The sequence below is a fragment of the Capra hircus genome, chromosome 3 (assembly GCF_001704415.2).
Source record: "Capra hircus breed San Clemente chromosome 3, ASM170441v1, whole genome shotgun sequence".
In the NCBI taxonomy this organism is placed as follows: Eukaryota; Metazoa; Chordata; class Mammalia; order Artiodactyla; family Bovidae; genus Capra; species Capra hircus.
In genome coordinates, this window is record NC_030810.1 from 66073407 (window position 1) to 66099472 (window position 26066).

The 26066-nt window shown below is 37.6% G+C and overlaps 1 protein-coding gene and 1 pseudogene across 2 annotated transcripts in view; both read left to right on the forward strand.

The window, feature by feature from the left end:
• PKN2 (protein kinase N2) overlaps window positions 1-26066 on the forward strand; it is a 142084-nt gene that overhangs the window by 81588 nt on the left and 34430 nt on the right. For both annotated transcript variants that reach the window (XM_018045701.1, XM_018045702.1), the window contains 2 exons: window positions 15660-15845; window positions 16826-16935. In XM_018045701.1, the coding sequence (XP_017901190.1) occupies window positions 15660-15845; window positions 16826-16935 (296 nt within the window). The remainder of the gene's footprint in view (window positions 1-15659; window positions 15846-16825; window positions 16936-26066) is intronic.
• LOC108635574 lies at window positions 10625-11266 on the forward strand (annotated as a pseudogene).

Consider the following 26066-nt stretch of genomic DNA (forward strand, 5'->3'; position numbering starts at 1 on the left):
TGAGTCAACTCTTCGCATGAGGTGGCCAAAGTACTGGAGTTTCAGCTTCAGCATCATTCCCTCCAAAGAAATCCCAGGGCATGGCTCTGGTAGCACTTAATTGTCTTTAACTTCACTGGAAAAAATTTTGTTGGATTGTATTGTGACAGCTGTAATATCAGCATGCATTTTTTAAAAACTTGTCAAAATTAATGAATTTTTGTGTAGCCATTTTAATATTGAAGGGGGCAGGAAAGAAGTAGCATTTCAGCATGTTATGCTTTATTATTTCAAGAAAGGTAAAAATAACAACTGAAACCAAAAAAAAGAAAAAAATATGTGCAGTGTGTGAAGAAGGTGCTGTGACTGATCGAATGTGTCAGAAGTGGTTTGATAAATTTTGTGCTGGAGATTTCTCACTGGATGATGCTTCATGGTGGGATAGACCAGTTGAAGTTAATAGCAATCAAATCAAGACATTGTTTGAGATCAGTCAATAGTATACTATGCAGGAGGCAGCCGACATACTAAAAATATCCAAATCAAGCATTGAAAATAATTTCTACCAGTTTAGTTATGTTAATCACTTTGATGTTTGGGTTCCACGTAAATTAAGCTTTCTGGACTATATTTCTGCATGCGATTCTCTACTTAAATGTAACAAAAATGTTTTGTTTTTAAAACAAATTGTGATGGGCAATGAAAAGTGGATACTGTACAATAATATGAATGGAAGAGATCTTGGAACAAGTGAAATGAACCACCACTAACCACACCAGAGGCCAGTCTTCCTTATAAGAAGATAATATTGTATAAATGGTAGGACTGAACTCTTTCCAGAAAACCAAACGTTTAATTCCATCAAGTACTGCTCTCAGTTAGACCAACTGAAGGCGGCACTCAATGACGAGCATCCAGAATTAGTCAACAGAAAATGTATTATCTTCAGTCAGGATAGCCTAAGACCACATGTGTCTTTGATGACCAGGCAAAAACTGTTACAGCTTGACTGGGAAGTTCTGATTCATCTGCCTTATTCCCCAGACATTGCACCTTCAGATGTCCATTTATTTCAGTCTTTACAAAATTCTCTTAATGGAAAAAAATTTCGATTCCCTAGAAGACTGTAAAAGACATCTGGAACAGTTCTTTGCTCAAAAAGATAAAAAATTTTGGAAAGATGGAATTGTGAAGTTGACTGAAAATTGGCACAAGGTGGTAAAACAAAATAGTGAATATGTTGTTGAGTGAAGTTCTTGGTGAAAATGAAAAATGTGTCTTTTATTTTTACTTATAAAAAACCAAAGGAACTTCTTGACCAACCTAATACGTAGGAGCGAATGATTGACTCATTGGCCACTTGATTGAAATCAGTCTCTAGGCCCCGACTTTTTCCAAAAGACCATAGTTCTGACTGATAGGTGGGTCAAAACATGAGCCCTCTAACCGAATGGTTGGTCTTTGTGTTATAGCCAGCCCCTATTCTGGAACTGTGTACAGGCCTACTGTGAGTCATTTTGTTAGCATAAACTCACATGTGGTCTGAGGAGTCCAGCATGAATAACAAAGATACTACTGCTGTTACTAGGGAACTGACAAGGGTTTAGAAGCTCCCTCTTAAGAACCAGGGAAATAAACCAGCCAGATTCATTATTATGGAACAAAAAGGCTTACTTCTACCGTTTTGCTATCTGTCTTCTGTAAGTCTTAATCTTTTTTTCTGAATTCTTTTCTTTTATGTTTGATTGAATTTTCCTAGTTTACCTTTATTTTATTCTTTCCCTGACTTCTTTTCTGTATATTTTTAAATTATTGTTAGTGGTTACTCTAATGATTACAGTTATCATCCTAAGTTTATAACAGTAGGTCACAAAAACTCTGCTCCTATACGTCTGTGCATCCTCATCATTATATTTTTGTTAACATAGATTGTGTCTTTATGCAGTGTGTGCCCATTTGATTAGATTGTATTATATATTGTACTACAATTATTGTTTTATCCATGTCTTTTAAGTCATAAAGTAAACACGGAGTTACAAACTGAAAATATATTAATAGTGATACTGGCTTTTTAATTTACCTATGTAGTTAGTTTTACTGATGCTACTTTTTCTTTTTTTTCCTATGATTTCAAGTTACTGTCTAGTGTTCTCTTTCATTTCAATCTGGATGATTCCTTTTAGTATTGCTTCTATATCTGCTAGTGATAAGCTCCCTTAACTGTTGCTTATTCTAGAATCTTTTATTTTCTTCATTTTTTGAAGGTTAGTTTTGCATATATAGCATTCTTGGTTGACAGGCTTTTTCTTTCAGCATTCTAAAAATATCATCCCAGCCCCTCCTGGCTTTTATGCTATCTGATAAAGAATCGACATTTAATCTTACTGAGGATTTTTGGTAACTAATGATTTGCTTCTCTCTGCTGCCTTCAAGATTCCCCTTTTTGTCTCTGGTTTTTCACAGTTTGATTATAATGCAATAATGCATCTCAAAATGGTGATTTCTTTTGAGTTTATTCTACTTGGATTCTTTGAGCTTCTTGATGTGTAAATTCATGTCATTCATCAAATTTGGGATGCCTGTCCATGTGTGTGTGTGTTTATTGCTTACTTTAGAGATTCATATATGCATATTGAACTTAATACAATCTGTGATCATAGTATATACTCTCTTCCAAATTAGTTGCTGACCCTTGAATAACACAGGCTAGGGATGCCAGGCCTCTGCAGTCACAAATCTGTATATAACTTCAGTCAACCCCCACATGTCTTCAGACTCAACCAACTGTAGATCATAGTATTTAGTGAAAAAAATTCACATGTAAGTGGACTTGCTCAGTTCAAAGCCATGTTGTTCATTTCCAGTGTATATCTTCTAGTTTTGTTTTTACTTTAAAGAGCAAAAAACTTTAAAGGTATAGGTGATCCATGTTTGATTGAATTAGTGCATATGGGATTAGAGATATGGAAAACCTACTATGAAGTTACATGCCCATTTTTGACTGTGCAAATGGTCAGTGTCCCTAACTCCCACATTGTTCAAGGGTCAACAAAGTTTTTTTTTTTTTTTTTTTGAAAAAAAAAAAAAACATTTGTCCTTTGTATCTAGTGACTCATTATTCTTTCTGCTCTTGTTATATTTGGAATTTTCTGTTAAAATTTTCCTTTAGCCTATAGTCCTTTCTTTAGCATTTATTGTAGTAAACACGTGCTAGAGTCTAATTTTTCCAGTTTTTCTCTTCACAATAACATCCTTCATTCCCCAACACTGAATTTCCTTCATTTTTGTTTTTCCCTTTCTTTTCCTAAGACTGCACTTTCAATTCAGATATCTTTAAGTTTTCTGATTTTTCAGCCCGCTCAAATATGGTGTTGAACAACTCTAGGAAACTTTAAAGATTTCAGTTAGTGTACTTTTCAGCTCCAAGATTTCTATTTGGTTATTTATAAATTCTATGTCTTTATTAATATTCCCTATTTGTTGAAATACCATTCTCCTTTTTCCCTTTTGGTTTCTTTTAGGTCTTTGACCACATGTAAACTTTGACCATTTGTAAGACAGTTGGTATAGGCTTTGTGTAGTAAATCCAGTGTTTTGACTTCCTTAGAGATGGAGAAGGAAATGGCAACCCACTCCAGTGTTCTTGCCTGGAGAATCCCAGGGACGGGGGAGCCTGGTGGGCTGTAGTCTATGGGTCGCACAGATTTGGACATGACTGAAGCGACTTAGCAGCAGCAGCAGCAAGGATAGTTTCTGTGAATTTCTACTTTTCTTTTGAATTGGCCATACTCTCTTTTTTATGTGCTTGCTTCATAATTTTTTATTGAAAGCTGGATATGGTGAATATTATTATTTGTAACTCTGGAATATAGTCCCATTTTCTGTAATTTCTTATTGCTGTTTGACACAGGATGTAGTTGTTTAGTGACTGTGTGTGGTCACTGAAGTCTCCATTAAGTTACTAGTCAACTAGTGTTTTGACAGACATTTTTTTTTAATGCCTGCAGGTAGAAAGAAAAATTTGCCTTATGTTTGCAGCTGAATTCTTTGTTTGTGTGCCAAGGCATACTTTTATCATTCACCCAGACACTTTATAATTCTGCCTTTTCTTGTACAGAGTTTGAATATCAGCCAGATGTGAAAGCTTAGTGCCTTCTTAGATCTCTTCTGAGGATGTCTGCTTTTGCAGCTAGTCTTCTGGTTTTCCAGTAAGGTAGAAGCATTGCAGAGCTTTTATTCCCTAAAACAGCTTACTTCATATCTCCCGCCCCACTAAGACTATAGGATGTCTCTTAAGTAATATGGACAACTGATATCCTTTGCTCCAGGCTTCATTTGCCTTTCAATGCCTTGTACTTAGCTGTTTCTCTGTCTTGAAAGATTTCTTAGTTAGGTGAAAGACAAAGGTAAACCTTTTCCGTTAGTCCTCTAGGGAGCCTTCAGAGAGGTCAAAGCAGGCATCCAGAGTTCTTTGAGAATGAAGTCTTCTCTGCTCCCTCTGGCACCAAGAACCTATATCAGAAATATAACCTGCTATCTTCAGGACTACTGGGCTTCCCTGGTGGCTCAGGGAATCTGCTAGCAGTGCAGAAGACACTGGAGCCATGGTTTTGATCCCTGGGTCAGGAAGATCCCCTGGAGGAGGGAGGGCAAGGCAACCAACTCCAGCATTCTTATCTGGAAATCACATGGACAGAGAAGCCTGACAGACTACAATCCATAGGGTAGCAAAGAATTGGACATGATTTGAAGTGACTGAGCACAGACACCATCATCAGGGCTATCACCAAGCCATTGGGGTTGGGGAGAGGAGAGATGAAGCAGAGATAAATTAAAATGCCCCAAAGCTTTCCTACCAAGTGTTCATTGCATTTTTTGATCAAGCATTTGCTTGGTTGCAGTAAACCTTTGACTGTTTCCCAGATTTCTGGTAATGTTTATTCTAGCCAGTTTTCCTGATTTTGTTTGTTTTCCTGTGTTTCTGTAAAGAAATTGCCTTTAAAGTTTGCTACCCTACCATTTTCTTACCATTACCTACAAAGATTTTTATGGCCCATGTGAATGTGACATTTTTGATACACAGGCCTTCCCCATCCCCAAGAATCCTTAATCTATCAATATGAATGTCAGCAGGGACTTTACCTTAAAAATAATGTCATTAAATATTTTGAGGATATGAAAGTGTTCTTCAGAATTGTGCAGCATACTGTCACATTCTAGTAGCTTTGGGTATCAAAATCAGTTTTATATTATGGCAGACTTCTACATTAAATCTTGAAGGACAAATTTATAGTTGGACAGTGCTGTTACTACTATTAAGATCACTCTGAAACTTCAGTTACCAAATTGAGTTCCTAAATTTGTGGTACCCTGGGATATCAAGTGAATTCACAAGGTACCCTGGGATGCCAAGTGAATTTTCCTTCACTGCTATATTAATAAATACTATAGGAAAATCAATATGGAATAGAAAATAATGGTGGCACTTTTCAATCTAATTCCGAAGTTTGATAAATTGTACAGTGCCCAGTAGGTACACACATCTCATTAGGAAGTGATCATGGTTATTTAAGAATGAAGTATGATTACTTTTCAGTATATTGTTTTGTTAATAGTTATTAATTTGTTATAATATCCTATGAAACAGAACTGTTCGGTGTATCATTTAGACTACTAGCACAATGAAAAAGTTGAGATACTAGGCCACTATGAAACCGAAAAGCTTGGAAGCCTCTGGCCCAAACTTTCTATTGTATTTTAAATGTTTAAAGTATTTATTGTTTAAAGCATTTATCTTATGAGGTATCACTTTGCACTGGTAAGAATGCCCATCATCAAAAAATCTGCAAACAGTAAATGCTGGAGAGAGTGTGGAGAAAGGGAACCCTCTACACTGTCTTGGGAATGTAAACTGGTATAGCCACTGTGGAGAACAGTATGGAGGTTCCTTAAAGAACTTAACAGTAGATACCATATGATCCAGCAATCCCACTCCTGGGCATATATCTGGAAAAAAACCATAATTTGAAAAGATTCATGCACCCCAGTGTTTATTGCAGCACAATTTATAATAACCAAGACATGGAAACAAGCTAAATATCCATCAACAGAGGAATGAATAAAGATGTGTTACATATAAACAAAAGAACAGACTTTTGGACTCTGGGAGAAGGTGAGGGTAGAATGATTTGAGAGAATAGCATTGAAACATGTATATTACCATATGTGAAATAGATCACCAGTTCAGGTTCAGTGCATGAGACAGGGTGTTCAGGGCTGGTGCACTGGGGTGACCCTGAGGGACGGGATGGGGAGGGAGGTGGGATGGGGGTTCAGGATGGGGAACACATGTACACCCATGGCTGATTCATATCAAAGTATGGCAAAAACCGTTACAATACCGTAAAGTAATTAGCCTCCAATTAAGTAATTTAAGTTTGAAAAAAGTTAAAAAAAAAAAGTGTTACATATAAACAATGGAATGTTAGTCAGCCATATAAAAGAACAAAATAATCCCATCTGCAGTGACATGGATTGACCTAGAGATTGTCATGTGCATGCATGTGTGCTCAGCTATGTCCAGCAGCTGTAGCCTGCCAGGCTTCTCTGTCCATGGGATTTTCCAGGCAAGAATGCTGGAGTGGGGTGCTATTTCCCACTCCAGGGAATCTTCCAACCCAGGGATTGAACCTGCATCTCTAGGGTCTCCTGCATTCGCAGACAGATTCTTTACTGCTGCGCCACCTGGGAAGGCCATAGGCTATCATACTGAGTGAGAAAAGCAAATATATGACATTGCATATGTGGAAATGAACTTACCTATCAACCCCAAACAGAAATAGAGTTACTGGTGTAGAAAACAATCTTACCAGGGAGTAAGGTGGGGCTAGGGATATTGGGAGATTGAGATTGACATATATACACTACTATATATAAAATAGGTAACTAATAAGGACCTATTGTATATAACACAGGGAACTCTACTCAATACTCTATAATGGAAGTAAATAAAGCATTTATCTTTCCAACCACATCCTCTATAACTCATATCACGCATCTTCTGTCACAATCTGATTTGTGCACGGTGCCTATTAAATGTCTTTGACTTATGTATGTCTTCTTTTTTAAAAATCAAAACTGGAATATAGACCTGTGAAGAACAAAGACTTTGTCATCTACCTACATGTACTCTTAATCCCCATCACAGAGTACTTTATGCATTCAGTTCAGTTCAGTTCACTCGCTCAGTTGTGTCTGACTCTTTGCAATCCTGTAAATTGCAGCATGCCAGGCCTCCCTGTCCATCACCAACTCCCGGAGTTCACGCAAACTCATGTCCATCCAGTCGGTGATGCCATCCAGCCATCTCATCCTCTGTTGTCCCCTTCTCCTCCTGCCCCCAATCCCTCCCAAGATCAGTCTTTTCCAGTGAGTCAACTGTTCTCATGAGGTGGCCAAAGTACTGGAGTTTCAGCTTTAGCATCATTCCTTCCAAAGAAACCCCAGAGCTGATCTCCCTCAGAATGGACTGGTTGGATCTCCTTGCAGTCCAAGGGACTCTCAAGAGTCTTCTCCAACACCACAGTTCAAAAGCATCAATTCTTCAGTGCTCAGCTTTCTTCACAGTCCAACTCACATCCATACATGACTACTGGAAAAACCATAGCCTTGACTAGATGGACCTTAGTTGGCAAAGTAATACATTCAGTAGATACTTGGTAAATATTATTTGATAATAAGGCAGGGACTGTACTTATCTAAGTTTCCCCACCTAATGGCTCAGGACTGAACATAATATTCAAAACTTAAGAAAGATTCACTGATTAAAATATAGTTGCTAAAGTCTTTTTAGAAAAGTAATAAAGCTACATTTTAGAAAATCAGCTGGTGTGACTAGAAATTATTTTCCTTTTCTAGTCTAGATGGCGCCTCTTCCTAACTCTTTAACCTTTTTTTAGGTCTCTCCATGTTCTTCATTCACTTACTTTACTTTTAGTGATGTAAATTGAGCCTAAAAGGAAGTATGTTAAGATATTTTGTTTTTTTAAAAAATTCCTTTAATTATCTACTGGACTTTAAATTTGGAATTAACTAGAAAGAGAAATAGTAGTGGTATTAATAAAGGATTAGACATGATAATGGATTAGTCTAGATAAGTAGTTGGAGTATTTTTTGCCCTGACTTTTTACTGCATGCTGTTATTTATGGTTTGTCTCATTTATACTTGTTTCTTTTGCAGTGCTATGCTTAATAGTACTGAACTTTACAAATTACTTGGATACAAAGTATGATTGAATTTTTTAGTCCAAAATTTCAAGACTAGTTTCAAGTTTTTATAAAAGATTTCCTCAGAATTTAAAAAAAGTTACTCAATTGTACCAAGTTGAAATATTGAATTAGTAAAATTGACATAAAATAATTTTTCCAGAAAGTAAGAGAAATTAAAAAATATTTACTTATTTTAATGAAATTCATAGCTATTGCTTATGAACATTTACTTCTTGGCTTTGCTTGTTTTTAAAATTTCATATTATGGGTTATAAAAGTAAAATATTTAATTTCAAGCTATTTCTTATATGGTTATATGCAGATGCAATTGTGTCACCTCATAAAAGAAAGAAACTTCTATATACTTAATAAAGATCTTAAATGTCTCCAGGTTTTTCCCTTAATGAAAGCAGGTGTTGAACATTGTCATCTCCTAATACATTAAGATTACTAAAATATTTAATTATTTACCAGGATTTGAAGTAGTAACCAGATGTTTTCAGTTTTCCCAGGATGACTTTTACATCCAAACATTTACAGTGGAAGTGAACTAAGTTTACCACCTTAACAATAACAAAAAAGGCAAATAAAACACACAGACACAAGTTGTTTCTTTTGAAGCAGAATTGAAATGATATTCATTAAACTTAAGTGAGCCTTCATACTTTACAGTGAGATAAGATTTCCATAGCCAAACCAAAAATAAGTTTGAAGTTTTCCCTCATGCTTAGCCATCTTTATTAGGACGTATTTGAAGTAATACACAAAATTTTCTGGTTTTAAATATAATTTTACAATTTTTAGTAAATATACCTGAGCTGCCATTATATATCATCTCCAAAAGTATCCTCATGTGCCTCTGTGAAACCCCTCCTTCTTGCTCTTTTCATGCTTTCTTTCCCCATACCTGTCCCCAGGCAAATCACTGGCCTGTTTCTGTCGCTAGATATTAGTTTGCATTTTGTAGAATTCTATATTAATTGAATCATACAGTGTATACTTTTGGGGGGGAAATCTGGCCATTTTCACTCTGAATAATTCAGAAGCATTGCATGTATCAGTAGTTCCTTTCTGTTTATTGTTGGTAGTATTTAACTGTGTGACTATACCATAACTTTTTTATCCATTCACCTGTAGTTGATATTTGGGTTGTTTCCATTTTGCACTTTTTTCAAATATAACTGCTAATAACATCCTTGTATAATTTTTGTGTAAACGTGCATTTCACTTCACTTGGATAATACCTAAGAATGGTGTAGCTGGATCACATGGTCGTCTTCTGATAATGGGTTCTTTATCCACTTTTATATTTAAAAAAGCTTCATTTTTGAAAGATACTTTCAGTAAATTTAGAATTCTAGGTTCATGGTTTGTTTCCTCGGTACTATTGCTTCTCTGTCTTGCTCTCATTGTTTCTAATGAGACATCTGCTGCTGTCCTGATCTTTGTATGTACATGTCTTTTTTCTCTGGTGGCTTTTAAAACTTTCTTTTTATCATTTGTCCTGAGAAATTTAATTATGTTATGCTTTGGTGTAATTTACTTATTTTTCTTTTGCTTACTTCTTTTGAACTTCTTGGAAAGTTTCAAGCACATAGTTTTAACCATAGTTGGAAAATTTTTAGTCATTATTTTTTCAAATGTATTTTCTGTTTTCTATCCTCTCTGCTTTTCATGAAGGTCTTTAAGTACTCATGTATTAGGACACTAGAAGTTAAACTCAGAGCTCACAATGTGTTGTTTTGGGAGTTTTAATTTGTTTTTTGTCCTGCAAGTCTTTCCTTTCTATCTTCTATTTTTGATCATTTATATTGCTCTAGCTTCAAGTTCACTAGCCTTTTCTTTTGTGATGTGAATGTGCCACCAATCCCATCCACTTTTTTTTCTTAATCTCAATGTAGTTTTCATCTCTAGAATTTTTTATTTCTTTGATGTCTCACTTCAACATTTTAAACAGAATATATTTATAGATAATGTCTGCTAATCATAATGTTTATATCATTTTTATTTTTTAAATGAGTCCTACTTTTCTGTTTATTTGCTTTCCTGGTATGATAGGCAGAATATTAAGAATGACTTCCAGAATCTCTCCCATGTGAATATGATGGGGCATCACTTCTGTGATATGGCAAAGGAGAGTTTTACATATGTGATTAAGGTTACTACTCATTTGAGTTAATGTAAAGGACAGTTATCTGGATCAGCTTAATACAGTCACATGAGCCCCCCAAAAAGCAGAATAATTTCCGTGGCCAATTATTATTATTAAAGCTGCTCAATAAGATAGTGTGTTGGGGTTTGAGAACCAGGATGGAGGCCGTCGATCTTCTCCAGTATTGCGGGGAGTTGATGAGGAAGCAGTTCGCCAGTGCCCTAGATTGCTGAGCTCTCGCAGATTGCGTCCCTCCTCGAGCACCAGCAGGGTCATGCTGGCTTCGAAGATGGCGCGCGCCTCTTTGGGGGCCCTGCGCATCGCCGCGTGGGCACCGGGAGCGCAGCCCGGAAAGGGGCGTACCCGCGGGGCTGTGCTGCCGCCTGCGTCCGGCTGCCTGGGTTTCCTGGCTGAGCGCTGGTGGCTGCTCCCGGCTGTGCTTGGCTTGCGGCTGCCTGGGGCTAGCCCGCGAGCCCACTGCTCAGGCACGGGGAAGGCAGCCCCCGGGCCCACGACCGGAGAGGAGGCTGCTGTTGAGGCCTGACGTGGCCAGTGGGGCCCGACGAGCGCCTCCAACCTGTATGAAAACCCATGGACAATCCCAAATATGTTGTCAATGACGAGGATTGGCTTGGCCCCAGTTTTGGGCTATTTGATTATTGAAGAAGATTTTAATATTGCATTAGGAGTTTTTGCTTTAGCTGGGCTAACTGATTTGTTGGATGGATTTATTGCTCGAAACTGGGCCAGTCAGAAATCAGCTTTGGGAAGTGCTCTTGATCCACAGAAGTAAAACTCTCACTGTTTGCAGACGACATGATCCTCTACAGAGAAAATCCTAAAGACTCCACCAGAAAATTACTAGAGCTAATCAATGAATATAGTAAAGTTGCAGGATATAAAATCAACACACAGAAATCCCTTGCGTTCCTATACACTAATAACGAGAAAGTAGAAAAAGAAATTAAGGAAATAATTCCATTCACCATTGCAATGAAAAGAATGAAATACTTAGGAATTTACCTACCTAAAGAAACTAAAGACCTATATATCAAAAACTATAAAACACTGATGAAAGAAATCAAAGAGGACACTAATAGATGGAAAAATTACCGTGTTCATGGATTGGAAGAATCAATATAGTGAAAATGAGTATACTACCCAAAGCAATCTACAGAGTCAATGCAATCCCTATCAAGCTATCTGCCGTATTTTTCACAGAACTAGAACAAATAATTTCACAGTTTGTATGGAAATACAAAAAACCTCGAATAGCCAAAGCATTCTTGAGAAAGAAGAATGGAACTGGAGGAATCAACCTGCCTGACTTCAGGCTCTACTACAAAGCCGCAGTCATCAAGACAGTATGGTACTGGCACAAAGACCGAAATATAGATCACTGGAACAAAATAGAAAGCCCAGAGATAAATCCACACAAATATGGACACCTTATCTTTGACAAAGGAGGCAAGAATATACAATGGGTTAAAGACAATCTCTTTAACAAGTGGTGCTGGGAAAACTGGTCAACCACTTGTAAAAGAATGAAACAAGATCACTTTCTAACACCACACACAAAAATAAACTCAAAATGGATTAAAGATCTAAATGTAAGACCAGAAACTATAAAACTCCTAGAGGAGAACATAGGCAAAACGCTCTCGGGCATAAATCACAGCAGGATCCTCTCTGATCCACCTCCCAGAATACTGGAAATAAAAGCAAAAATAAACAAATGGCATCTAAATAAAATTAAAAGCTTCTGCACAACAAAGGAAACTATAAGTAAGGTGAAAAGACAGCCTTTGGAATGGGAAAAAATAATAGCAAATGAAGCAACTGACAAAGAACTAATCTCAAAAATATACAAGCAACTTATGCAGCTCAACTCCAGAAAAATAAACGACCCAATCAAAAAATGGGCCAAAGAACTAAATAGGCATTTCGCCAAAGAAGACATACGGATGGCTAACAAACACATGAAAAGATGCTCAACATCACTCATGATCAGAGAAATGCAAATCAAGACCACAATGAGGTACCATTTCACACCAGTCAGAATGGCTGCGATCCAAAAGTCTACAAGCAATAAATGCAGGAGAGGATGTGGAGAAAAGGGAACCCTCTTACACTGTTGGTGGGAATGCAAACTAGTACAGCCACTACAACAGTGTGGAGATTCCTTAAAAAATTGCAAATAGAGCTGCTTTATGACCCAGCAATCCCACTGCTGGGCATATACACCGAGGAAACCAGAATTGAAAGAGACACGTGTACCCCAATGTTCATTGCAGCACTGTTTATAATAGCCAGGACATGGAAACAACCTAGATGTCCATCAGCAGATGAATGGATAAGAGAGCTGTGGTACATATACACAATGGAGTATTACTCAGCCATTAAAAAGAATACATTTGAATCAGTTCTAATGAGATGGATGAAACTGGAGCTGATTATACAGAGTGAAGTAAGCCAGAAAGAAAAACACCAATACAGTATACTGATACATATATACGGAATTTAGAAAGATGGTAATGATGACCCTGTATGCGAGATAGCAAAAGAGACACAGATGTATAGAATGGACTTTTGGACTCTGAGGGAGAGGGAGAGGGTGGGATGATTTGGGAGAATGGCATTGAAACATGTATACTATCATGTAAGAAACAAAGTGCCAGTCTAGGTTCGATACAGGATGCTTGGGGCTGGTGCATGGGGATGATCCGGAGAGATGATATGGGGTGGGAGGTGGGAGGGGGATTCAGGATTGGGAGCTTGTATACACCTATGGTGGATTCAAGTCAATGTATGGCAAAACCAATACAGTAAAGTAAAATAAAGTAAAAATAAGAAAGAATTAAAAAAAAGCTGCTCAGTTGTGTCTGATTCTTTGTGACCCCATGGACTGTATAGTCCATGGAATTCTCCAGGCCAGAATACTGGAGTAGGTAGCCTTTCCCTTCTCCAGGGGATCTTCCAAATGCAGGGATTGAACCCAGGTCTCCCACATTGTGGGCAGATTCTTTACCAGCTGAGCTACAAGGGAAGCCCATGAATACTGGAGTGGGTAGTATATCCCTTCTCCAGTGGACCTTCCCCACCCAGGAATTGAACCAGAGTCTCTTGCATTGCAGGAGGATTCTTTACCAACTGAGCTATGAGGGAAGCCCTGCCTGGCCATTGGAAGGAGGGAAAATCAGAGAGATATGAATCATAAAAAGGATGTTATGTGCCCTTGCTGACTTAGAGATGGGGTGGGGTCACATGACAAGGGATGCAGGTCACCTCTAGAACTTGAAAATAGACCCTGGCTGTCAGTAGCAAGGAAGTAGGATCCCTATTATTATGGCTTCAGGAAACTAAATTCTACCAATAACCTGAATGAGTTCTAGAAGCAGCTTCTTCAGAATTTCCAGGTTACGAGCCCAGCCTGGCAGACACAATGATTTCAGCCTTATGAAATCTTTAGCAAAGAATGCAGACCCTCCCACTCAAACTCAGGCCTGCAGAACTATTGGGTAATAAATGGGTGTTGTTTTAAGGTACTATGTTTGTGATAATTGGTAATACAACAATAGAAAACAAATATACCTGGTAATCTCTGAATGAATGCCAGACATTTTGAATTTTAGTTTGTTAGGTGCTGGGTATTTTTGTATTCCTACAAATATTACATATATTTTTGAGCTTTATTCCAGGTCACAGTTAAATTACTTGGAAACAGTTTGATCTTTTGGGTAATGCTTTTTTTAATTTTTATTTTTTTGAATTATTCCTGGTAGTGCTGGGTCTTCGTTGCTGCACACAGGCCTTCTCTTCTCTAGTCATGGCGAGCAGGAGCTACTCTTTGTTGTGGTGCCTAGGCTTCTGTTTATGTGGCTTCGCTTGTTACAGAGCACAGGTTCTAGAGCCCATGGACTTCAGTAGTTGTGGCTCGAGGACTTAGTTACCTTGCGGCATGCAGAATCTTCCCAGGCCAGTGATGAAACTCCTGTCCCCTGCTTTGGCAGGACTCTTAACGACTGGACCGCCAGGGAAGTCCCTGGGTAATTTGGGACCACAGTGTTGTCTAGTCTAAGGGTAATTATTCTCTGTTCCTGAATCAAGACTGAACACTTAGTCTGAGGAACCTTCTGTACATCTCAGGAATTCTGTCTCTGGATAGCTGTATTTTTTCCTTTATGCTGGCTATGAAGTCTAGCCCTCTCAGTGCAGTCTCAATACTCGTTTCTGTCTCCTTAATTCAGGTAGTCCACTTTGGCTACACCTGAGTTCCTCCTTTCTGTACTGATGTCCATTAGCCTTTAACACTTTTTTTTTGTACTCTTTTTTTCTTTTCTAGTTGTTTGAGTTGAGAGTAAATACAGACTTTCTTTACTTTGCTGAAAGTCCTTTGGTTACTTTTAAATAATTAAAACCTTTAAATAAAATTAAGTTTTAATTATTTAAGTTTAATGGGACAGCTTTTCCCAGGAAATACTCTTCCTAAAGTGCTTACTATATGCGGTATCTAAAATTTTAATACTGAAGAACCATTTAAAAATTTTAGTACACTAACTCTAGCCCAAATGATGACGAAGCCATATCTCCAGATGGCTAAGCTCAGAGGTCCTCAGTTTCATTTAAACGCCTTTCATATGTATTTGCCTAAGGAAACTACAATTATTTTATGCTTGGATAATTATAGCCCATTATTATTTGACTAAACTGTTAAAGTGAAAAGATAATGTTATTTTACATCTCAAATAGAACAGAAATCCATCTATTCAACCTCCTGAAAAAAAACCTATAGTCATTTTCTATATTAACTGTGCAACTATTAAAAACAACTGTTATTCACATAGATTTCCTTGTTTCTAATTTCTGTATGTCTGTTTTAATAGGCATATTATTTAGCTTTGTATTTCCCTTCCCACTTGTTTTATCCACATAATTCTGTAATTCTTCCATGTAATTACAGAAGTGACTATTCATATACACTAGAAGATGATGTAACTAGTTTTGTTCTGTGCCCCGTAGACAGCTTTTGGGAAGTGCTTTTCTTTTTATAAATTTTTTTTATAGTTGTCTTAAGTGAGAGTTTTTAATAAGTTTTCTAAATAAAGCAAGAAAGGGGATAGTTACCTCAAAGGATCTCTGGGAGAAGAGATTTTGTTATTTTAGCAAACGTTTCCCTCCCTATTTCTTAATAGTTAACAAAGACGTAATTCTGTGTGTGGAGAATTGATGTTTTCTTACCTGATACTTACATATGCTGTAGGTACTTTGGAAGTTCGTCTTATGGGCTGCCAAGATATCCTGGAGAACGTCCCTGGACGGTCAAAAGCAGCATCCGTTGCACTACCTGGTTGGAGTCCAAGTGAGACCAGATCATCCTTCATGAGCAGAACGAGTAAAAGTAAAAGTGGAAGTAGTCGAAATCTCCTAAAAACTGATGACTTATCCAGTTCAGTAATCAGATTTTTTTCTTTAAACAATCAAATAACAAATTAAAGTCCAATACAGAGGGCTGAGTGGTGGGGACAGAAGAGTGAGAAGAGTGAAAGTTGGACAGCAAACTTTAAAGTTAAGATTTCCATAATTTAAAAGATCAAAAACTGTAATGACAGGAGAACTTAAAAGGCTGCAAAATTTACCATACTGAAAATGTTGGGAAACTGAATGACATAGAGCATTAATTTCTTTGGAATAATGAAATACTGAACACCACTCTTTATGACAAACTCTTTGTGTCACATCTTAATTCTTTAAATGGAATAGTGACACTTCTAAAGTAATGAAGAAATATTGATAAATAACCATGTTAAATTAGGATTATAGCCTAGTGTCTGAGAAGTAAACTGAAATGGGGGAGTGGGCAAAGGTGGTAAGAATAAAATACAAGAGGTTTATGAAGTACTTTGGAGATCCTCTAAAGTAGTCATAAACTATGATATAAATATATAACTGGTGGGAAAGGCATGTAACAATTCAGCCTAGTACAGTATATCTGCTTTCCTGTATATGGAGAGAGACTTTAGGAAAAATGTAAAAATAAAAATCGTTTAGGGTAACAACCTTAATAAATAGCAAATGTAGATGGAGAAAAACTGGGTGATTGATAATGATATATAAAAATACACCCACACATACATGTGGCAAACGACTACTGGCCACCTGTCAGTCCTTTCAGTAATTTTCTGATGTAAACGAAATAGCAATTACTATTTATGTTTTTATAAAACACAAAAGATAACTTGGAAGGGTCTAGTAGGTGTGTGTGTGTGTGTTTATATACAGCTAGCTGTTTTAAGATTTTAAAACTTCAGTAGTGAGTAAGAAGAACTTATTTTCAAAGTATCATAAGACTTTTGTTGACATTAAACAGTGTTATTTCCATTTTAAAGGTTTTAAAATTCTTAATCAAATTTTAAATTGTAATTACAGATGATGTCTGTGCCGTTTTGAAGCTGGACAATACTGTGGTTGGTCAGACTAGCTGGAAACCCATTTCCAATCAGTCGTGGGACCAGAAGTTTACACTGGAACTAGACAGGGTAAGATGAGAAACTTTTTACCTGAATTTTCATTATATTTATAATTCATTTTTCGTGCATATTTTATGTTTTAGAAGAGTTTGATAAATTTTATTCTTAACAGAATCCAAGAAGAACCTAGGTATTTTTGACATTTCTCATCTGATGAGGTATATATAAATCTACCTTATCAGATTGCTGCAGGAGCTTTCATTTGTGCAGTGATTTGAAAATATATACTTTGTACTAACCTGAAAGATCAACAACCAGGTGAGATCTAATATTAAACAATTTTTTGAATTTTAATAATGTGCTCTCTAACCACTAAGGAGAATTTTCTGACTCACCACTTGTGGGTTATATTATCAAAGCTGGATTTGAAGTGAACTGTTGTGCTCAGACAGACATTCTTCTATGTATCTCAGTGGATTTCATAGATACTGTGAGTGGCTAGAATGTAATCTGTAGCTGCAGAACCCAGCAGAAGTAAACTTGGACCAGAGTAGAGTTAAATCCATGGTGATAATTTTACTTACATTTTGATTTATCCATGGGTATGTGGGAAGAAAATATTAAAATTTAATCATAATTTTATCCAAAAGATAAGAAAGATGTTTTTATCATTTAGTATTCAGGTTAATGGTACATAACATCTTTAAAAAATTACATGCATTAGTGAAAGCAGATTTATAGTGCTTAAGGATGATATGAGGTGGCACTTACTGCTCTGGCCTCTACTTTTTAAATATTTTTTCCAGTTTATTTCTTTTCTATCTCAGAGGCAGCATCTTAATCAGGCCCTCACCATTGCTTTTCTTGATTCAAATACTATGCCACCCACTTTTTAAATGTATTTGGACAAAATGCTTAACTTTTTGTATATATCAGTTTCCTTGTCTTTAATACTATTCACCTCACTGAAGGGCTTTCCTGGTGGCTCAGCAGTCAGAGAATCTGCCTGCAGTGCAGGAGACACAGGTTTGATCTCTGGGTCGGGGAGATTCCCCTGGACAGGGAAATGGTAACCCACTCCAGTATTTTTGCCTGAGAAAGCCCATGGACAGAGAAGCCTGGCAGGCTACAGTCCATGGGGTTGCAAGGGTGGGATGTGACTTAGTGAGTAAACTACCACCACTAAAGAGCTTTTGATAGGAAAATTGACATCTGATTTGGATGATCAGATTGTTGTTCAGTCGCTAGATAGTGTCCGACTCTGCAATCCCATGGGCTGCAGCATGCTGGGTTTCTCTGTCCTTCACTGTCTCCTGGAGTTTGTTCAGACCTACATCCATTGAGTCAGTGATGTCATCCAACCGTCTCAACCTGTCATTCCTTTCTCCTCTTTCCCTCAATCTTTCCCAGCATCAGGGTCTTTTCTGATACTCTGGAAGAGCTCTGGAAAAGAGCTCTTTTCCAGAGTCAGCTCTTTGCATCAGGTGGCCAAAGTATTAGAGCTTCAGCTTCAGCATCAGTCCTTCCAGTGAATATTCAGGACTGATTTCCTTTAGGATTGAGTGGTTTGATCTCCTTGCAGTCCAAGGGACTCTCAAGAGTCTTCTCTAGCATCACAGTTAAATGCATCAGTTTTTTGGCACTCAGCCTTCTTTATGGTCCAACTCTCACATCTGCATGACTATTGGAAAAACCATATCCTTGACTATATGGAGCTTTTTTGGCAAAGTGATGTCTTTTCTTTTTAATACGCTGTTTGTTTGTCATAGCTTTTCTTCCAAGGAGCAAGTGTCTTTTAATTTCATGGCTTTTAGTCACCATCTGCAGTGATTTTGGAGCTCAAGAAAATAAAGTCTGTCACTGTTTCCATTGTTTCCCCATCTGTTTGCCGTAAGTGATGGGATCAGAGGCCATGATCTTCGTTTTTTAAATGTTGAGTTTTAAGCCAGCATTTTCACTCTCCTTTTTCACCTTTATCAAGAGGCTCTTTAGTTCCTCTTCGCTTTTTGCCATTAAGGTGGTGTCATCTGCATATCTGAGATTGTTGGTGTGTCTCCTGGCAATCTTGATTCCAGCTTGTGATTCATCTAGCCCAGGATTTCACATGATGTTCCTTGTATGTAAGTTAAATAAGCAGGGGCTTCCCTGGTGGCTCAGACTGTAAAGAATCAACCTGCAGTGAGGGAGACCTGGGTTCAGTCCCTGGATTGGGAAGATCCCCTGGAGGAGGGCACGGCAACCCACTCCAGTATTTTTTGGAGCTTCCCTGGTAGCTCAGTTGGTAAAGAATCTGCCTGCAGTGTAGGAGACCTGGGTTCGATCCCTGGGTCAAGAAGATCTTCTGGAGAAGGAAATAGCAAACCACTCCAGTATTCTTGCCCATGGACCAAGGAACCTGGCAGGGTGACAGTATACAACTTTGATGTACTCCTTTCCCAATATAAATATAGAAGCTAGTAAAAAAGTTAGTAGCCCATAATGGGAAAAAGTTTATAAAGGAAGGAAAAAAAAAAGCTCTAACAATCAAATCTTAAGCAGTATCCCTAGCATCGGAAAAGAAGGAAGATTTGCCAAGAAGTAGAAAACTCTGGGTAGAATCAGATCATAACCTTATGAAAGCTTATCCAGTATCTAGTGAAGAGTTGCTAGGTTGGTGAGATGATGAAATTCCTGTAACAAATGAAACACTTCAAAGAAAATGAGATTTAAAATCAATTTAAGATTTGGTAACTGACTTTCAAGTGAAAAGGAGGGGCTTTCCTTGTGACTCAGTGGTAAAGAATCCACCTGCCAGTGCAGGAGACATAGGTTCAATCCCTGATGCGGGAAGATCCCACATGCCTCAGAGCAACTAAGCCTAGTCAGCCTGTGCTCTGGGAGCCACAACTACTGAGCCCATGTGTTACAACTACTGAAAGCCCATGTGCCCTAGAGCCCATGCCTGCAACAAGAAGCCACAACAATGAGAATCCAATGCACTGCAATTGGAGAGTAGCCCCCACTTGCTGCAACTATTAGGTTGGTACAAAAGTAAAGCAGTTTCAGACCATGAATTTTAAATCACTATGATTAGGTTCAAACCCATTTTTAGTTACCAAAATAGGAACCATTGCAATCAACACATTTTTGCCAATGAGAAATAAGATTGTTTATTCTTGTACCATAAAAATCCATGCTTCAGGATTCAATAAACTTTGAAAGCATTTTCTGCCTCCTGCTGGTTGTGTGTTTTCCCTGCATAAAGTTGTTGAGATGCTTGAAGAAATGGTAGGTGGTTGGTGAGAGGTCAGATGAATATAGTGGATGAGGCAAAACTTCGTAGCCCAATTTGTTCAACTTTTGAAGCGTTGGTTATGCGACTATGCAGTCAGGCATTGCTGTGAAGAATTGGGCCCTTTTTGTTGACCAGTGCTGACTGCAGGCATTGCAGTTTTGGTACATCTAATCGATTTGCTGAGCATACTTCTCAGATGTAATGGTTTCTGAGATTCCAAAAGCTGTAGTGGCTCAAACTGGAAGCAGACCACCAGAAACCATGACCTTTTTTTGGTGCAAGTGTGGCTTTTGAAAGTGTTTTGGAGCTTTTTCTCAGTCCATCTGCTAAACTGGTCATTGCTGGTTGTCATACAATCCATTTTTTGCCGAATATCACAATCTAATTGATAAATGGTTTGTTGTTCTTGTGTACAGTAAGAGAAGACATGCTTAAAACAACAGGCTTTTTTGATTTGCCGTCAGCTCATGAGGCACCCACTTATTGAGCTTTTTCTCCTTTCTGATTTGCTTTAAATGCCAACTGACTATAGGATGGTTGACGTTGAGTTCTTCGGCAACTTCTCACATAGTTGTGAGGGGACTGGCTTTGATGATGGCTCTCAGTTGGTCGTTGTCAACCTCCAATTGCCAGCCACTCTGTTCTCGTCTCCTTTGCAAAACTTCTTGAACCACCACTGCACTGTCTGTTTATTAGCAATTCCTTGGCCAAATGCATTGTTGACGTTCCAAGTTATCTCTGCTGCTTTATGAACTCAAATAAAAAAGTCATTCAAATAAAAAATGTCACTTGAATTTGCTTTTTGTCTATCATCATTTCTATAGTCTAAAATAAATATAAAATAAACCTCAGTTATTAAGTCATCAGCAAAAAACATAAAGTAAGAAATGCACATTAAAGTGATGTATAACGTTGTTCATTCACTGAGGTTGTCATGTCCAACTCTTTGCTACCCCATGGACTGCAGCACACCAGGCTTCCCTGACCTCACCATCTCCTGTAGTTTGCTCAAACTCATGTCCATGAGTCAGTGATGCCATCCAACCATCTCATCATCTGTTGTCCCCTTCTCCTCCTGCCTTCAATCTTTCCCAACATCCAGGTCTTTTCCAATGAGTCAGTTCTTCACATCAGGTAGCCAAAGTATTGGAGCTTTAGCTTCAGCATCATTGCTTGCAATGAATATTCAGGGTTGATTTCCTTTAGGACTGACTGGTTTGGTGTCCTTGCTGTCCAAGGGACTATCAAGAGTCTCCCCCTACACCACAGGTTGAAGGCATCAGTTCTTTGATGCTCAGCTTTCTTTATGGTCCAACGCTTAACATCTGTACATGGCTACTGGAAAAACCATAGCTCTGACTATATGGACCTTTGTAGGCAAAGTAATGTCTCTGTTTTTTAATCTTTGTCTACGTTTGTGATTGCTTTTCTTCCAAGGAGTGAGAGAGTCACTTCGTAGGCAGGTTAATAAGAAGTCTAGGGGTCCCCAAGGAGAGAAGTGTCTGGAATTCTCAAGGAGGAAGAAAGGACAAACTTTTTTTCCTTCTCTACATTCCTTAGGATTATATAACAACAATGTGTTCTGCCTGAGGACAGTCTCTGGATTAAACCTTCTGGCTAATTCTGTAAATTATGGGAGTAGACCTGCTCTTTAGAAGGATTATATAACAACAATGTATTCTGCCTGAGAACAGTCTCTGGATTAAACCTTCTGGCTAATTCTGTTATCTTAAAATGTAAATTATGGGAGTAGGTCTGATGAGGTCTTTACAACCTCCAGACATTCTTTGGATTCATTGGAGAGTATATAACTTCATTGCTACCATTAACAAGGGGTTACTCTTTCTGCCCCCTTCTGATGCCTATGTCAGAAGCTTTCTCTATCTCCTTTATACTTTAATAAAACTTTATTACACAAAAGCTCTGAGCGATCAAGCCTCGCCTCTGGCCCCGGATTGAATTCTTCTCCTCCGGGGGCCAAGAATCCCAGCGTCATGATTCAACAACAACCTTTCAGGAGCAAGTGTCTTTTAATTTCATGGCTACATGAAATTTATACATCATGAAATTAAATTTATACATCATGAAATTAAAAGAGCAGGAGTCACCACATTTATTTAAGAATGTATTCCAGTATCAAATGGCAAAGTTCAACAATGCGAAACTGCAATTACTTTTGCACCAACCTAAACAGAAAAGCCTATGGAGCAACGAAAACCCAGCACAGCCAAAAATAAATAAAATTATTGTTATTATTATTCTTAAATTATAAGGAGGGACACATAAAACAAAAATTAAAGTAGGGATAGCAGTGAGATTTCCCTTTGTGTGTATTGACTAAATGGATTGGTAGTAACTTCCTCAAGCTCACTGTTAAGGTTTATTGGATGAGTTGTTTATGCTGATCAAGTAGCAGTGTTTGCCAAGTGCTTTAAAAGGGGCAAGTGGTAGGTTGTAGTACATGTTCTTTTCATCCTTGAACATCCTTGACTGTATGCTTTGTGAGTATAAAAGATAAAGCAAAATCAGTGATAGTAGATCTTATTTCAGTATGAAGAATAGTACTGTTAAAAAATAAACTAAGCTGCTACAGTAAGTTCTCTCTCAGTGAGGTTTTTTAACTTCTCATTTTATATCAGTATAATTGATTAACAATGTTTTATTAGTTTCAGTTCAGTTCAGTCGCTCAGTTGTGTCCGACTCCTTGTGACCCCATGAACCACAGCATGCCAGGCCTCCCTGTCCATCACCAACTCTCGCAGTTCAGGAACTCAAATCCATTGAGTCGGTGATGCCATCCAACCATCTCATCCTCTGTCTTCCCCTTCTCCTCCTGCCCTCAATCTTTCCCAGCATCAAGGTCTTTTCAAATGAGTCAGTTCTTTGCATCAGGTGGCCAAAGTATTGGAGTTTCAGCTTCAGCATCAGTCCTACCAGTGAACACCTAGGACTATTTCAAGCTTACAACAAAGTGGTTAAGTTATATATGTACATGTATCTATTTTTTTTCAAATCCTTTTCCCAATTAGATTGTTATAAAATATTTAGCAGAATTTCCTGTGCTATACAGTAGACCCTTGTTGGTTACCCATTTTAAATATAGCAGTGTTTAGATGTCAATCCCAAACTCCTTGTCTTTCCCCAACCACCCATCCTCCTGGGTAACCATAAGTTTGTTCTCTATGTGAGTCTGTTTCTGTTCTGTACATAAGTTCATTTGTATCTCTTTTTTTCTGATACTGCATATAAGCAATATCATATAATATTTCTCTTTCTCTGCCTGACTTACTTCACTCAGTATGATAATCTCTAGGTCCATCCATATTATGCAAATGGTATCATTTCATTCTTTTTAATGGCTGAGTAATATTCTGTTGTATATATGTATCACCTCTTCCTTGTCCATTATTCTGTTGATGGATATTTAGGTTGTTTCCATATCTTGACAGTTGTAAACAGAATTGTGATAAACACTGGGATGCATGTATTCTTTTGGACCATGTTTTTTTTTTTATGGTCTATGCCCAGGAATGATATTGCAAGATCATATAGTAGCTCTATTTTTAGTTTTGCAAGACTCTCACAATAATGTTGAATTAGTAAGTTATAAGACAGACTTAAGGGAACATTTATCAGAAAAAGACCCACTTCCAAGTTTTTTTTAAATTCTGTATTTTCTCTTTTTCCAACTCTGATATTTTATAGAACTAGCATTGTTACATGCTCTAAATTAGCTGTTTAGTAATCACTGCAGATGGTGACTGCAGCCATGAAATTAAAAGACACTTACTCCTTGGAAGAAAAGTTATGACCAACCTAGATAGCATATTGAAAAGCAGAGACATTACTTTTCAGGGCTGTTTTCCTTCAGGATTGACTGGTTTGATCTTCCAGAGTGATTATATATCGATAAATTTCAGAGCTGATAGTAGACCATGAGTGTCCTTCAGAATGCTCTTTCTTCCTTGATAATTTGTATGAGATAGAAAGTTAACAGTGGCAAAAATGAAGAAATAGCAGAAGATGATGAAAACCTGGTAAAGAGTGAATAATTTACTATTACCCAACCTATCCACTTAGAAAACTACAAAGTTTGATAACTGTTGTTCGGTAATGTTTTACTTGCACTGTAATCTTCATCTGAAATTGTTTTTCTTCTTCATGACATGAGACTTTCCTCCCACTTTGGAGTAATTCTCCCTTGAAACTTTGAAGACACTACATAGCTGAGTAAAGCTATTCATCCCTTAGGCCAGTTCCACCTTCTGGGTTCCTCTGTGCATGTCTATCCCTGACTGGATTAGAAGCTCCTCTTTGGGAAGGCCACATTGCTAATCATGATAAATACTTCTGTTTATGTAGTATATTTTACCTTTCATGTGCTTTTTTAGTTTTTATTTTATCTCTTATATTTTTAGAATATTTATTTATAGAAAATGTTTATAGAAACATTTATAGAAGATATTATTTTAAACTGACATGTTCATGCTCAGCATTTTGCCTAATGTGAAGAAGCTTCTTTGCTATGATATTCTAGAACTAAGTTGTCTGTACTGTTTCTTTCTTTTCCAAAATACAAAAATTCATAGGTCTTTTCATTTATTTTTAAATTTATGTTGTATTTTTGGTCATGCCATGTAACTTGTGAAATCTGTTTCCCAACAAGGAACTGAATCCAGGCCATGGCAGTGAAAGCCCAGAATTTAAACTTCTAGGCCACAGAGAACTCCCAGATAGGTCTTTTTAGAGTTTTGAGATACTCTAGAAATTATCTAGATTTAGAATGATCTAGAAAAGTTAAAATTATGTTCCTGGGAGCTCAGGGCTCTTGCAGAATCATTTCAGATGCAACACAAACTATTTTTCCGTGTGTGTTTTGATTTTGTTTTGAGATTCGGGGTAAGATGTCATTTGAAATTTGACAGTTTAAAAAAAAAGTTTTGAAAATTACTGATGTAATCCAGCCTCCTCATTTTACACATTAATAAGGATATTTTGTGTCCTAGAGGTTAAATAACTAGCCCAAGGTATAAACTAGGATTCTGAAGTATACTATCAGTTCTGAGTTCTTTCTGTTCTTATCAGGTTACCCTTTTTATATTTTCTTATAAAATTTTGTCTTTATTAATGTTTATTAGAAACACAATAGCTGTCTAATTTCACACTTTTTCTGAATCCCCTCAGCCTTCCTCTAGTAAAAAGTTTAATCCTTCCATGAGAGATTGACATAAAAAGCAAGAATCCTTATATGTAAACTCTTCCATTCACATTTCCTTTTGATTAACTTTGCTAATGTAATGGGGAACCATCTATATCAATATTAGAAACAGGATGAATTGAAGCTTGGAAAAATTTTAACAGGAACCAGTTCTGGAGAAGGCAGTGGCAACCCACTCCAGTGTTCTTGCCTGGAGAATCCCAGGGATGGGGGAGCCTGGTGGGCTGCCATCTATGGGGTCGCACAGAGTCGGGCACGACTGAAGTGACATAGCAGCGGCGGCAGCAGCAGCAGCAGCAGTTGTTAAGAGCAGAGTACTAGAGAATGTTCACTGATCAATGGAAAAAGAAGAGGAGAACGTTGATGGAGTGGGGGCCAGTAGAAAGATGGTAGAATTAGTAGATTAGAAGTAACAGGTTGAAGGATCAGTGGATGTCGAGGGGCTAGAAAGACTGAGCTACTAGAATGTTAGGAGATGATGGTCAGAGAGAAGGATGCAAACAGCTGAGGCTGTGGAAAGATTATAGATACTGGTGGGAGTGAGAGGCTGAGATGTAGGAATGAGGACAAGATTAGTAGAGAACTTCTCAAGGGATTCCTATTTATTGTTTTTGCATTATCAGAAATTGCCAGTACATACTATTAAACTATCTACGCTCCCGTCCTCATTCTTCCAAATAATTAAATTAAATCAGTAGCTTAGGGTTT